This window comes from Amphimedon queenslandica, unplaced genomic scaffold (genome assembly GCF_000090795.2).
Source record: "Amphimedon queenslandica unplaced genomic scaffold, v1.1 AMPQUscaffold_13333, whole genome shotgun sequence".
NCBI classification, from domain to species: Eukaryota; Metazoa; Porifera; class Demospongiae; order Haplosclerida; family Niphatidae; genus Amphimedon; species Amphimedon queenslandica.
Genome location: NW_003546431.1, coordinates 109,844 through 126,565, shown reverse-complemented (window position 1 = coordinate 126,565; position 16,722 = coordinate 109,844). Strand labels below are relative to the sequence as shown.

Below are 16,722 nucleotides of genomic sequence, written 5' to 3'. Positions count from 1 at the left end.
TAAGAATTTTATGATCAACTGGGATCATTTATATAATAATAATAATAATAATAATAATAAACAGTATTACACTCACTCACTCACAGACTTTTTCATTCTCTCTCAGTCTCTCATTTGTTGTCAATATTAAAAAATAATTTTTTACTGTAATGAAGTCAGCGTGTGAGCACGTGGTTGTAGATTACTAGAATGCACGGATTCTCTGGAGTAACTAGTAACTACAAGAGCCTTCCAGAGTTTTATTATGACTTTTTGTTGAGAAGAAGCACATTCTCTTTTAGTTCACTACAATGAGTATATAATAGGTAAGCATTGCAACCGAAACACAGCACATTTTACTAATGTTTACAATAATTAATAAAATAATGACATGCATGTACAGTACATCTACCATAATTACTGTACTAGTGTACTATAGTACAGGGTCTTTGGCCCGATTTTTGAGGAACTTAAAAATTTGTAAAATGTCCAATTTTGATTGGAAGCTTTCTATGCAACATCAGAATAATTACACAATGTCATTTTCTCATTTTATTTTATAATCTTCCTTATTTCAATATTCCAATTATACTACTAGTTATTCTTTTAACGGTTACATTGTCAACCATACAATTCATGATTACATATTAAAGATGATGTTGAAGGAGTAATTAAAACTGTTAAAGGTAATTAATATTTATAATAGTAATAATAATGATGAATAATTAATTAGATAATACTCCTGGTAAATAACATCGTTATTGGAGGGTGGAGCTAGTACAAGGGGTGTGGTTCATCGTCATTTATTACCTCTAATTGGTGCCCATGCTTTAGATTTTGTATATCCTAAATTTTTGCTGGGCACATTAAAAACAAGAAGGAAGTGAAATCATATTACCTGGAAGTAACGTAAGCGTACAAGTACATGTACATAATGGATTAAATGTGCATATGTATACATGTTTATATTTGTGTAAATTTCTGTATAAAAACTACACATGTACATGCATGTATCCTAAATGTAAATGTTACGTAGGCGTATAACCCATCTTTCCTATACCCTGCCCTAAACAGCTAGAACTTTAAATAAGTAAAAAAATTTCTACCCTACTTTGTTTACTAATTCTGGTGTGCCTGGGGGGTCTGAAATGAGCTTGAAGTTTCGTACACTTTCCTTTGGAGTTTTTGTGGAGTCCTTGCATTATCATGAGTTTTTTACTGTAATTTTTATTAGTATTCGGAGTATACCTACTGGAGTATTTGGGAAGTCAACTAAGTCTTGTATACTAGCTTTCAACTACTGTATAGCCCATTAGCAAAATCTATTAATTCAGAAGGATCATACTGCACTTTTTTAATGTACATATGTGTAGATCTGCTTTATGCCTGATTATCGAATAATTATTTTGTGACGGAGCCATTAAATGATCTTGACTGTAATTGTATTCACACACTATTACACTAAACACTACTAACTACATGTGTATTCTAAAATACTATGCTAATTAAAATCAGATAAAGTGCTAAGCTTGATAACTATAATTAATCTAAACTGTTTACATGTACATGTAGCTACATGAATTTGCAATGCATTATAATTTAGTTAACAATTAGGATAAGAGGATCAACTTTAGCCCAGTCCTTCCAGCTCTTCTAGCTTCCTCCATTGTCATGAGATCCAAGAGGCATTTTTCAGCTGCAGTATGCCTTTCAGCGATAAAATTTTCAAGTAATTGTATTTCAGCTTTTTTTTCTTCGTGCATCTTTTGATATTTTTCCCATTCTTCTTTGTGGCCTGCGAGAATAGTATTATTTGTTTCTATTTCTTTCCTCAACTTTTGAATCTCATCAGCATATTTTATTCTCTTTTCAGTATAAGCAGTGACTGATGCATAAATCCCACGCATGAATTCACCTACAACCTTTCCTGTGATGGTATGACGATTTTGTACTACCGTATGGCTAGAAAATTTTGAGGGCATAAATTTTCGTGTTTTAGTGAAAAGCTCTTAATTCTTTAATTTCGAGGGAGTTAAATTTCGCGTTTTTGCACGTGCATTTGCATTAACTCATTGATTTTCACATGCTGCGCATGCGCAGTGAGCATTTTCATGGTATTAATTTTCGTGGTTAAGAAGTTACCCACGAAATCCGTGAAATTAAATACCCCACGGAATTTTCTAGCCATACGGTATATCTTTGAATTCGCATCTTCCATTTGTCCATGTTGTATATTTTGTAATTTCATGCTGTTTTTCAATGTTGAAATCTAGTGTGAACCATTGAAACCATCTCCATTCATCATTAAAAGACAAATTTTCAGCCACAACATCTTCTGTTGTATCTTTGTCTTTTAACTTTTTGTCAAGATCTTTTGTTTTACTCTCTTTTTTAGTAATTTCTTTCTTTTTGTGGCGTGTGTGACCTAGTGCCTTTTCACTGTCTCTATGAACCTCTTTCAACCTTTCACTGTACCCAATTATCTCTCCCTGCAGCTTCTCATACTTTTGAGCATCTTTGTGTTTAATGTAATCAGTTTTTGCCACCATTTGGTTTTTGATTTTTATTGGTGGCAATTGAAAGATATAATCAAGGATTGTTCTACGTATGCTTTTGCTAGTGTCTATCTCAGCACTCCTCAAAGACAGACAGTCAATCTTAAATAGCTGTGGTGAGTACGTTGTTTGTTTGGAGCACCTGCGTAGCTCTACTTTTGTGTCTTCCTGTATTTGCTTGACATCAATACCTTGCAACTCTCGCAATTCTTCTGAATCAGGGTCTGTTTTGAATTCAGTCATGACAATGATGACATTTCTCTCAAACAGGCCAGGCAAGAGCTTACTGTAGTATTCCAGTGTTGCTTTGTACTGTGCATCAATTTTAGCATTGAACTTAACAATGAGAAACATGCTCTGATTTCTCAACACTCATTCAGCATCTTTATGATATCGATCATCTGAGATAAATCTTTTGTAGTACTTTCATTTAACCCCGGGGTATCAATTAAGGTAAGCATAACAACTCTGCCACCATCAAGGTGGATGTGCTTACTTTCAGATTGTACCTCTTGTGTCATTGGTTTGTTGTCTGTTGCTGAAGCAAAGGTTTGGTTGTCAAACATATGTGTCTCTTCAGGATCAAGAAGGAAGTTCCCTAAGGTGCTCTTTCCCATTCCAGTGGATCCTATGAGGAGAACAGATGGAACTGAAAGTGGCGGACAGTATCCAAGTGCTATTGGTGGAGGTTGTGTGGTTTGTGAAAGTGGGTATGGCTCTTTTGCTGTGGACAATGTGTGAGATTGTTCTCCTTGTGATGGTACAAGTACTAGTTGTTTACATACTCTGGCACCTGACCTGCCTCATTAGTCAACAACTTAATTAAGATACTCTTGATCTCATATCTAACTATAGAGCTCTATTGAAGTGGAATTTGAGAAAAGGAATGTTTGAATGTGACATGACTCACCCTTTCATTCTGTTACTTCGCTAATCAAGGATATAGCTTTTTATTCTAAATTATAATAATCTCAAATATAAAAAAACTAAAATCTAATACTGAGCAGTTCAAATAAAAAATCTCTTTAACTGTAGGCTGTAGCTATTTTTCACCACTCTTGGATTCTTTAATCAGCTTGTCTAGTCTTACGATAGCTTCATCCAGCGTCATTTGTTGTGAGTGAAGTTTTTTGGCAGCAATACTCCTTTCATCAATGTATTTTTGAAGCAGTTGTATTTCCTCTTCTTTTTCTCTGTGTAACTTTTGAAACTCTTTCCATGCTTCCGTACATTCTTCGAGGGTAGCTTTTTTCTCTTTCATTTTGTCCTTCAAATCTCCAATCTCGTCGGCATATTTTATTCTTTTTTCAGTGTAGGCAGTAACCGATGCATAAATCCCACGCATGAAATTACCTTCAATACTTCCCATAACTTCATTGGTTGTTGAGACTATCTTTTTGAACTCGCATTTTCCATTTGTCCATGGTCTATATTTTGTAATTTTGTGTACTGATTTGAATTTGAAATCTTCTGTAAGCCATTTAAATGCTCTCCATTCTTTATTGATGGACCAATGCTCAGCAACAACATCTTCTGTCGTATCATTTTCCTTTAGCTTTTCTTCAAGATCTTTTATTTCACTCTCCAAATCTTGAATCTCTTTCCTTTTGTTGCGTGTCTCATCAAGGGCCTTTTTACTTGTTGCATTAACTTCTTTCAACCTTTCATTGTAGCCATCTATCTCTCCCTGCAGCTTCTTTTCTTCTTCACCATCTTTATGTCTAATGTAATCGGTTTTTGCTACTATTTTGTGTTGAAATGTTATTGGTTGCAACTGAAAGATGTAACTAAGAATCGCTTCACGTGTGGCTGGACTAGTCTCCATCTCAGCTTCATCCAGGGGCAGAGAGTCTATCATAAATAGCTGTGGTGCATATGTCATTTTCTTGTTAGAGCATTGTTGAAGTGCCAATATTGTGTTGAGTTTTACATCATCGACATTGATGCCTTGCTTCTTTCTCATTTTTTCTGAGCGTTCATCTGTTGCATAGTCGGTCATTACGATGATGACATTTTTTTCAAACAAACTAGGCAAGAGCTTACTGTAGTATTCCATCGTTGCTTGATACTGTGTATCAATTTTAGCATTGAACTTAACAGCGAGAATACAAGCTCTGATTTCTTTCTCATTTAAATTTCTTATAATATCGATCATGTGAGATAAATCTCTTTCAGCGCTTTCATTCAACCCCGGGGTATCGATTATCGTAAACGGCACAGTTCTTTTCGGCAAAACGCTTCTACCACTGTCAATTTGGATCTTCTTACTTGCAATTTTTACTTCTTGTGTCATTGGCTTGTTGTCTGTGGCTGTAGCAAAGGTTTGACTCATTTTTTCAAACATGTGCTTTTCATCAGGATCCAGAAGGAAGTTCCCAAAGGTACTTTTTCCCATTCCAGTGGATCCTATGAGGAGAACAGTCATGACTGAGAATTTACAAGAATGAAGCTGCTGAGCTGTAACTACAAATTGTTTTATAGTATTAGACTATAGGTGGCGTGATAGTGGTGTGATTGAGTTGTAGTGTGATGATTGTAAGAGTATGTCAGTTTGTTGTTACATTTCAAAAGGTTGCGTTCCACACTACACTCCTACATCATTTATTCATTATCAGTCATTGTTGCTGCTGTACTTGTCCTGTCGATTGACATCCTTCTTATTTCTACCTCTCACTTTTTTCATTATTCCATCTTTGTGTTATTTCATGTTCTTTTTTAATCACTTTGGTCAGATGAGTTCAAAAATAACAAGTTACAGAATAGTACAGAAATTGCACTCTCATTAAATTTTATTTTGCTCCAAAATACTTTCTTACTCATTATTGATGCCTTTTTGCATATGTATGCTTGTGTTAGTGTGCTAGTGGCCATGCTTTTGTGATGAGAGCAATAATGTTGTATTTCTTGATCGTAATGTGAATATTTTAGCATTATGCTGTGGCACTTTATTAATTAATTGGGTTAATATAGTTGTTTATCAAACATTGCATGTGGCTGTGTGTTTATGGTGAATGCCAGTGGCTGTGGTAGTGTGATTGTGACATCATTGTACAATGGCGGGATAATATGCAAATATTTGTGTTTCAAGGAACATAATTTTAGTGTAGCAATAATATACATGCATTGTTATTGTATGCTGTAATTATAATAACTAGTATTTAATGGTACGTGTAGAACATTGGCATTTTATATCAATTTTTGTGATAGCAAAGACCCACCAATTTTTATTAATATATTTATAGTTTGTCTGTATAGCTCTCAGCTTCCTCTACCTCCCTCTGTATGTACATGTTGTATAATTGGACTCGCCGCGTAGGCGAGTATTAAGTACTTTGGTTGTCTGTCTGTGATCATGAATTTTTAATTAGATTTTTTTAATATTTTAAATTAAAAAACTGAGTGCTCTAAGCTCATAGATCTAGCTTTCTCCACAGCTAGTCCAAGCCTTCATTTATCAGCTTAAAATGTTTAAAGAGCAGCGCTAAGAAGAAGCTTGCAAAGTAAGGGAGACAAAAAATGCAGCAGTTGTGCTGACACTCTCAAGATAGACAAAACCATTTTCCAGTAGAAAACTACCTTCTATTGCATTAATACATGTATATGTAGAATTTCTTAATTCTTACTTGGTAGTTCAAACTTCATCCTGGCCGTCCAACTTTGGGAAGAGTAGGCAGAAATATGGCAGACTAGCAGTACTAGACTCTCTCAACTCTTTTAAATATATCTAGGCAGCAGTATTGTGCCATATTACTTGTCATAAGTCATAAGTCTTGATTCCGAAGATTCCAACAATTTTTATTATATTTCTTGGTGCATAATTATTGTGTTAGTATTCAGTGTGTTATAATATATTTCATATTTTTGTCTCTTCTTACTAGCTCTCTCTCTTCCTCTCCCTCCCTCCACTGTATGTACATGTACATGTATATGAGTGTATTTATCTATTTCCCCTTTTATTATTTCCTCCTTGCCCTTTTCATTATTATGTATTCTGTTACTATGTACATGTATAATACTGTACATACATGTGATACTTTAATTATATTAATGTTTTCTCCCTGCCGATGTAATATCATTAATATGTACATGTACCTGTACATCTGTATTTTGTGTGGTGTGTGTACTGTATTTATCTATTTCTTTTAATTCTCTCTCTCCCTCTCTCTCTCCCCTCTCTCTCTCTCCAGTCTGGTCAGTGTACATCAACACATGATCTTGTATTTATATCTGAACAAGTGGCCAGAGGAATGTACCATTTAACTAGAAAAGGACAAGTACATAAAGACCTGGCATGTAGGAATATATAGTAAGATTATTAATATAAGTGGGTGGAGTTACTTATAATGAATAGTATTGCCACACCTCTTTTAAAATATGAAATCAAAAAATGTGGCACGAAATAAAGCGTCAAAATTAAAGCATTTGTGTAGATGTACTATGCATCAAAAATGATAAGATTCTTTTGGAAATGCACTAGCTCACCATCTCATTATTATTCATGACATAATAATAAAATTAATGTTATTGGCATTCATCTTGAGTGCATAGTGTACATAGCAAAAACTATCCATCCTATACACTACTTCCTTGAGGTCTATGAACTTTAGATGTTTGACAAAAGTTGATATGTTTTTTGCTTTGATAAGGCCAGTACACGTACATGTAAAATCAATGGGACACTAATAAATCATAATGATAATACTAAATATCAAGTAAAATTCTAAGTTTTATAGTCTACTAAATTCTGTAACTATTTTATGTTTTGAAGTTAATTTTTAATCATCAAATCTTTCTCCTTTCAACTCTTCCAGCCTTGTTGCAGCATCCTCCATGGTCATGAGATTGGAGCGACATTTTTCAGCTACAACACGCCTTTGTGCAATATATTTTTCTAATAGTTCTATCTCTTCTAAACTTTCTTTTTGTTCGGCTCGATATTTTTCCCATTCATCTTTGCACTCTGTAAGAATCTTATTTTTTGTCTCTATTTTTTTCTTCAAATCTTCAATCTCTTTAGCATATTTTATTTTCTTTTGTGTGTAAGCAGTAATGGAGGCATGAATCCCACGCATGAAACTGCCTTCAATCCTTCCATTAATGGCATCTGGTTTTTGGACTATCTCTTTAAACTGGCAATTTCCATTTGTCCATTTTGTATGACTTGAAATTTCATGTTGCGATTCAATGTTAAATTCTCGTGTCTGCCATTGAAACCATTTCCATTCTTCATTGATAGAGCAATTCACAGCCACGATTTCACCAGTTGTATCTTTGTCTTCCAACTGTTTCTTCAGATCATGTATCTTACTTTCGATTTCAGTAATTTCTCTGTTTTTGTGTCGTGTTTGGTCAAGAGCATTTTTGCTCTCTTTATTAACCTCCTGTAACCTTTCACTATATCCTTTTATCTCTCCCTGTAACTGCTCATACTTCTGAGCATCTTTTTGTTTAATGTAATCTGTTTTTGCAACCATTTGGTTTCTTACTTCTATTGGTGTCAATTGAAAGATGTAGTCAAGGATTGCTTTACGTTCCTTTTTGCTAATCTCCTTCTCAGCACTGGTCATGGGCTGACAGTCGATCATGAACAGTTGAGGTGAATACGTTATTTGGTTATTGGAGCATTGGCCAAGCTCTAGTATTGTGTTACGTTTTATTTCCTCCACATCAATGCATTGCCTCTCTCGCTGTTTCACTGAGCGTTCATCTGTCGCATAGTCAGTCAGTACAATAATAACATTTTTTTCAAAAAGGCCAGGCAAGAGCTTACTATAATATTCCATTGTTGCTCTGTACTGTGCATCAATTTTAGCATTGAATTTAACAACCAAAATAAAAGCTCTAATTTCTTGACACTCATTTAACTTCTTAATGATATCGATCATGTGAGATAAATCTTTTGTGGCACTCTCATTCAACCCCGGGGTATCAATTAACTTAAGCTCCATTTTTCTATCACTACCTTCAATTGGAAAATGTTTACTTGCCACTTTAACTTCTTGTGTCTTGGGCCTGTTGTTAGTAGCTGCAGGAAAGGTTTGTCTATCATACATGTGTGTGTCATCAGGATCAATAAGGAAGTTCCCAAAGGTGCTCTTTCCCATTCCAGTGGATCCTATGAGGAGAACAGACATGACTGACTGACTGACTGACTGAGAGTGGCTAAAAATGAATTTCCTTTAGCTATACAGTATGTTTTATACAGATAGTGTATGTGGCATAGTGGCATGATGATAGTGATGACATAATCACTCACATGTATGTTTGGTATTCACACTAATCAGATAAGACCATATATATATACATGACTGTTATGGTTTAGGGTTTATCTTTGATAAGGATATGCAGTAGTAAATACTACAAAAATGCTGTGGGACGTGTTTTTATAGTAAATATACTTTTTGTCCAGGACTCCAGGTACAGTGATACAATTTTTCCCAGAAGCTAGTTTTCAATTCCTCATTATTATTAATGATTTGGGGTATAAATGAGATTTATAATGTACCCAATAGCCATTTTGAACATATAATAGCTGCCAACATTCATTATAAAATTTCACTGATTTTATGAATACACACACACACAGACTCATTGTGTATGTAAACCTACAATGTATCTGATGATCTCTCATTGTTTGTATATTCTAGTGGTCATTTGGTGTTGTACTGTGGGAGATAATGACAAGAGGAAAGACTCCCAGTCTCTCATTTGTTGTGTCGATAATAAAATTTGTAACCAAGTCAGTGTGTGAGTATGTGGTTGTAGATTACTAGAATGCACGGATTCTCTGTGTTGTTTATCACGACTTTGTGGAGTTCATGTCAAGAAGAATCTCCTCTTTCAATTTACTCGATGACAAGAATGCAACCAAAACAAGCACATTTTAATAATTCTTACAATTACATAACGTATGTCTTGTGTATGTACAGACAGTACAGTGCAGATGTGACTTATACAATGCAGGGGTGTATCTAGGAAGGGCTGAGGGGGTTTGAGCACCCCCTCATGGCTGGGCTCAGAAAAAGATTACTGAAGTTCTGGACTCTTGCATCACTACCAAGCCTCTTATTAAAGTTATCTAGCCCCCTGATCATAAGTTCAGCAGTTTCCAGTGCTTTAAGGAGCAATCAGAAGTCATCAGAAGTACAAGTATCAGGCAGTATGCTTGAATTGAAATTATCTTAACTTAATTATCTTGATTCATGAAAATGAAGAAAATGCGGTTTTACGCCGTAAAAAGGGGTGTGGCTAAAATTGTGGCACGCTTCCATGACGCTTCACACACCCTCAGCACCCTCCTTTTCCAATTTCTAGATACTCCCATGCAATGTATGTCTGTTTAATCAAGTACAATCACTTACTACCAGCTTATAAAACATGATCAATGATAAAACGTAGCTCATGTATAGCAATAGGTGTTCATTTGAGCCAGGCTTTTATTTTGAAATTTTATGGTACATTGTATACCAGGTTATTGAACTGCCAACCTAAAACAACTGTTACACTTTAATAAGCAAATCTATTGAAGCAAAAAGTTCTTAGAAACAATCACACTGTACTTGTCCTCCAATTGTAAGAATGATATTGTGAAATTGATTATAATGATACATAGCAGCCATTATCTTCAGTTTCTGTTCACTGTGCGGTGCCCTTGGCAACACATTCTATTCTAGTTTTAAAAGTTAGTTTTTTTTTAATTTTATCTATAAATCAAAACCAATGTGACACTAATAAAAGCTAATGCTAAATATTAAATGAAAACGTGAATTTATAACTATTTGTAGCACATTGTTATATTGTATGGTATTACTGAGTTGTTTTTTAATCATCAAATCTTTCTTCTTGCAACTCTTCCAGCTTTATTGCAGCTTCCTCTATTGTCATGATATCTGAGCGACATTTTTGAGCAGCAACATGCCTTTGAGCAATGTATTTTTCAAGCAATTTTATTTCTTCTAAATATTCTTTTTGTTCTACTCGACATTTTTCCCATGCTTTTTTGCACTCTATAAGATTTTCATTTTTTGTTTTTATTTTTTTCTTTAATTCTTCAATCTCACCAGTATATTTTATTCTTTTTTCAGTATAGGCAGTAACTGATGCATAAATTCCACGCATGAATTCGCCTTCAATTGTTCCTTTAATGGTATAAGGTGTTTGGTCAAGCACTTTGAACTCACATCTTCCATTTGTCCATGTCATGTAACTTGTGATTTCATAAGGTGATTTAATATCAACTGCTTCTGTGATCGATTCCAATTCTTTTGATTCTTTATTAATGTACTGATGTTCAGCAACAACTTTATCCTCTTTATCTTTGTCTTCCAACTGCTTCTTCAGATTGCATATTTTACTTTCGATTTCATTAATTTCTCTCGTTTTGTGGCGTGTTTCATCAAGGGCATTTTTGCTCAGTGCATTAACCTCTTTCAACCTCTCACTATATCCTGCTATCTCTCCCTGCAGCTCTTTGTACTTTTCGGCATCTTTCTGTTTGATGTAATCTGTTTTTGCAACCATTACGTTTTTTACTTTTATTGGTGGCAATTGAAAGATGTAGTGAAGGATTGCACTACGTATGGCTAGACTTGTCTTCAACTCATCATCATCCACTGGCAGACAGTCAATCATAAATAGTTGTGGTGAATACATTATTTGCTGATTAGAGCATTTTTTAAGCTCTGCTATTGTGTCATGTTTTATTTGTTCAACATCAATGCGCTTCTTTTTTCGCTGTTGTTCTGAACGTTCATCTGTTGCATATTCGGTCAGCACAATAATAACATTTCTCTCAAACAGGCCAGGCAAGAGCTTACTGTAGTATTCTATTGTTGCTTTATATTGTGCATCAATTTTAGCATTGAATTTAACAACGAGAATACAAGCTTTAACTCCCTCACAATCGTTCAATTTTTTGATAATATCGATCATGTGAGATAAATCTTTTTCAGCACTCTCATTCAACCCCGGAGTGTCAATAACATCAAGCCGCATCTCTGTCTCACCACTTTTAAGTTGGACATTCTTACTTTTAACTTCTTGTGTTTTTGGCCTGCCGTCCGTACCTGGAGAAAAAGTTGGATTGTCAAACACGTGCTTCTCGCCTGGATCAATAAGGAAGTTCCCAAAGCTGCTCTTTCCCATTCCAGTAGATCCTATGAGGAGAACAGACATGATTGACTGACTGAGAGTGGCTAAAATTGAATTTCCCTTAGCTATACAGTATGTTTTATATAGGTAGTGTAGGTGGCATAGTGGCATGATGATAGTGATGACATGTATGTTTGGTATTTACACTAATCAGATAAGACCATATATATACATGACTGTTATGGTTTAGGGTTTATCTTTGACAAGGATATGCTGTAGTAAATGCTACAAAAATGCTGTGGGTGTTTTTATAGTAAATATTTTTTTGTCCAGGTACGGTGATACAATTTTTCCCAGAAGCTAGTTTTCAATTTCTCATTATTATTAATGATTTGGGGTATAAATGAGATTTATAATCTACCCAACGGCCATTTTGAACATGTAGATTAGACTCTTGTCAATGCAGTAATAGGCATGCAAAAGCTATCTGTCCTACATGCTACACGTATACATGTTTGTAGCTATATAATATACATACTGTATACTGAGTACCTCCAAATACAGCAAATATATTACACTAGGCCACTGTATTGTCAATTTTTAATAATTTAATATTGTCAATCATAATATTTTCACTCTATCCTTAACCTTTATGATACTCTATTGCTCTAGTACAATACTTGGTGGTTTTATGATTAAAAGTTACATGTAGGCAGATGTGCATTGAAAATGGCTGCCAACATTCATTATAGAAACCTCACTGATTTTATGAATACACACACACACATACAGACTATACTTTGTACTCTCATATTGTTTGTATATTCTAGTGGTCATTTGGTGTTGTACTGTGGGAGATAATGACAAGAGGAAAGACTCCTTATGAAGATGTACTACCTGAAAATATGTTAAACTATTTAACTACTGGCCACAGACTCCCCCAACCTAAAAACTGTCCTGATGATCTGTAAGATATTAAATAAACACACACACACACACACACGGTAGAGTAATTGAAAAATTTTATGTTAAGTGTATATCATGAATGAGATATGGCAATGTTAATAAATACCCAAGGCTATTCTTCATTTTCAAGATGATTTATTCATTGAGTATTAACCATAATAACCTGAGGAAATGAATCAGAATGCTGTCATGATCACGATGACAAGTACCACGCCCAATTGTGGGAAAGATGCATGCATTGCAATGGAAAATACTTATTGCAAGGGCTTGAACTCGCTTTAGCAGAGGAGACACGTTGAGAAACTAAATCATCTCGGTCTTGAAGACACAAACTACCCATATTCATAACAAAAACAGTTAAATTTCTAGAAACATGAGTAATGGCCTCTTTTATGGCCACTCATTGAACTCAGGACATGTTTAATTGAAAGAACGAGATGGTAAATAGAGAAAAATTCATCATTAAATAACACAAGACACTTGAAACATCATTCTCTGTCACTGCTATGCATTGATTGATGACTTTCAGATTATTCAGTTTTAGTCTTCCTCAGGTTGCATGTTGTGGTATGATAAAGGTTGTTCTCATGTTGTTGCATCACTTTTTATAGCTGAAACTGCAGTTAAGAGTAGATTCACAGCTTGTAATATCATTGCTTACCTTGAATTACCAGGCATTACTTTACTATCTTTGTATTTTTCTGCTTATTGTTACAGCAAGAAATCAGTGTTGAAAAGTAGTCTAGATGATCAGAATTATCTTGCATTTTGTCTAGAAAGCAGTTAAACCATCAGAAACATTATTGCAAGTAGCCTACAGTGAACTGTTTATTGACAAAATTTTTCCTGCTTCTTTCGCTTCCATCTTGCTCTCCTAACTATTTCTGTCCAATTTTTTCATTTCCTCTTCTTCTTCAATAGAGAAGAGAAGAATATCAGGCAAGTTTTGTGGCCTGCAAAGCTGTAGCTGCCCAAGACCCAGCAATTATTTACCATTGCAGTCAATGGCTCAAACAGCTTATTCCCACAATGGGGTGTGGCACTTGTCAACGTGATGCAATGATAATTCATATCCTCAATTAAAACTATGAATAATTATCGTGAAAACAAAGAATAGCCCATGGTTTTTTCTTTAAAATGGCTCCAAAATCACCCCCCAATTTTTATTACATTTTCTAATACATATTATTGTCCTTATTCTGTGTAGAAAGTGTGAGCTGATTCTGACTTCAATTTTCTAAGTTACGGCCATTTTAAAGAATGAGCCAAAATCTACAAAATACCTATACAGTCCACTCATCAATCTCATTAGGTGTAAACTATCATTTTCTATTTTATGTTCGACCATTCGCTGCATCTGTGGTACAAGAAAGTCACTATACCGGCCCAACTTTGGTGATGTTGATGCTGAGGTTGCGATATCTGATGGTCACATTCTAGTCCACTGATTTAATTTAATTTAATTTAAATTTATCATAACTTGCCTAAACTATTTATTTCTTTATTATGTCGTTCATTTGTGTGTTCCTCCCTTCACTTTTATTTCAAAGAGATTTTATTCTATTAGGCGTGACCTCTCTCCTTCTCAACGCTCAGATCGCTCTATCCTCTTTCGGGAGAAAGACAAGCTAGTTGAATCCGGTATTGACATTACCACTATAAAGATAAGGAAGTCTCATTTGTATGTGAGTGATAGATTAGTAGGGAGGGTGGCTAATGGTGTGTACATTAGCTCTCAAAGTCTTGGTGAATTAGCACCTTCACTTTCTGAGCTAGGAACAAGTTTGTCTGTATCTCAGACAGACTTGTCCACATCCCAGAGTGTATCAAATTCTCATAGTGCCACTCCCCCCTCAAACACAATGGTCAATTCCTCTGGCGTTACACCCTCTGAGTCAAATTGACTATCTAATATTAACTGTTTTCTATGGAATGCTCGTAGCATTGTAAACAAGCGTCAGCAACTTTATTCTCTTTTTGTCTCCTCAAAATATGATTTTGTAGCTATCACTGAAACATGGTGTCCTTGTAATATGAAAGATGGAGAGCTCATTCCTAATGGTTTTTCTGTGTATCGCAAAGATCGAGACACTAGGGGTGGGGGTGTTTTGCTTGCCTTTTCAGAATTTTTACCTTCTCGGCAGCTCCCCTCCCCTGATTATCTTGAGCTTTTGGTTGTTGAGGTTCAAACTCCTAAAACTATTCTCATCTGTCTTGTGTATGTCCCTCCTCCTCCTTCTGTTTCATATTTGTCCCTAGGCTATTCGACTATTTAGCTTCTGTCACCTCAAACAGGGACTTTATTCTTCTTGGTGACTTTAACTGTCCTGATATTGATTGGCCATCTCTAAGCAGTGACAGCTGTTGTTCTCGATTGCTATGTGACTTTGTTTTTGACCATTGCTTAAAACAGCTTGTTCTGGACTCTACTCATGAGAAAGGTAATACTTTGGATCTGGTTCTTACCCAGAGTCCTGCTTACATATCCAATGTAGTTGTCCATTCTGATATCTCTCCTCTCCTGGTATCCTCTGATCATTATCCTATTACGTTTTCTTTTTCTTGCAAACTTTCCCATCCTCTCTCTCACTCTTTTCCCTCTTACAATTTCTCTAAAGGTGATTACGTGGGTATTAATGATTTTCTGCTTGACCACGACTGGGATGCTTTCTACATGTCATCAGATATCGAAGGTTTGTGGTCTTTTATCACATCACTTCTAACTGAGTCATGTCAGAGGTTTATTCCCTTAGTTCGCTCTTCTCACTATCCTAAATGGTTTGATGGTAATATCAGGCATAAACTTCACAAGGTTCGCTCTCTCCGCAGGCGGGTCAGACAACAGCAGAACCCAGCTGGGGCGAGGCTCTCTCTCTCACTGGTAGAACAGGACCTCCAGAAAGATATTCTGGAGGCCAGGGCTGCCTATGAGACTAATCTTGTGAATAAATTTGCCTTTACTAATGACTCTGGTATATATAAACACATCAGGCACACTCTTGGATCTCACTCTATCCCTACTGTGATGTTTCTTGACTCACAGTCTGCTCACTCTGACCAGGACAAAGCTGAATTGTTCAATTCATTTTTCCACTCTGTTTTTAGCTCTTCCTCTGTTCTCACTGACTACTCCTTTCTCTCTAATCCCTCCGATTCTCTTGATGATCTCTCTTTTTCTGTCCCTGATGTATATAAGCTCCTTGCTTCTTTGAAAGTAAATAAAGCCTCTGGTCCTGATGGTATCTCTGCATACCTTTTGAAGTACTGTGCTGTCTCCCTATGTGAGCCAATATATCACTTGTTTTCACAATGTGTGGCTCAGTCATATCTTCCAAAAGAATGGCGAGTCCATAAAGTTACACCCATTCCCAAAGCTGGGGATAAGTCTCTCATAAATAATTATCGACCCATCTCCCTCTTATGTATTATCTCAAAAGTTTTTGAGCGTTTAATTTTCAATCATATCTACCCTCATCTGTCCTCCCAAATCTGCTCTAGCCAATTTGGTTTTCTAAAGCACTGTTCCACTGTCCAACAGCTCCTTACTCATCTAGATTCTATTTTTGCTTCTCTTTCTGGTCACTGTCAAACAGATGTTGTGTACTTGGATATTCAGAAAGCTTTTGACTCCATTTGTCATCACACTCTTTTACTGAAACTTTGGAGATCTGGAGTCTGTGGCATTACCTGGAGGATTATAAAAGCTTATCTAGACAACAGGGTCCAGTTTGTCTCCGTAAACAATTGTCACTCTGGTTTTTTGCCTGTGACCTCTGGCGTACCACAGGGGAGCATTTTGGGGCCCCTATTATTTCTCCTATACATCAATGACCTTCCACTTACCCCTCTGCATTCCTCTCTATTGCTATATGCTGATGACAGTAAGTGTCAGAGGGCTATCTCCTCTGAAGCTGACTGTCTCCTCCTTCAGGAGGATCTGGAGAGGATTAGAGAGTGGGGTGTGGAATCGAGACTACATTTTCACTGTGGCAAAACCTTTATCATGAGGTTTCATGGCCCTAGGTCAACCCCTTTTTACTTTGATTACTCTTTCCTGGGGTCTAGTATTGAGACTCGTGATTCATGCAGAGACTTGGGAGTTATTTTTACCGACAATCTCTCCTGGTCTTCT

General features: G+C 35.8%; 1 protein-coding gene across 1 annotated transcript; it reads right to left on the bottom strand.

The window, feature by feature from the left end:
• Positions 1–10,355: 10,355 nt before the first annotated feature.
• On the bottom strand, positions 10,356–11,708 carry LOC105313259 (uncharacterized). The gene has a single exon (XM_011406552.1). It carries the CDS (start codon positions 11,706–11,708, stop codon positions 10,356–10,358), a length of 1,353 nt encoding a protein of 450 aa, XP_011404854.1.
• Between the last annotated feature and the right edge of the window lie 5,014 nt (positions 11,709–16,722).

Coding starts and splice junctions, on each gene's coding strand:
- LOC105313259 (XM_011406552.1), bottom strand. CDS start 11,708: ATGTCTGTTCTCCTCATAGGATCTACTGGAATGGGAAAGAGCAGCTTT.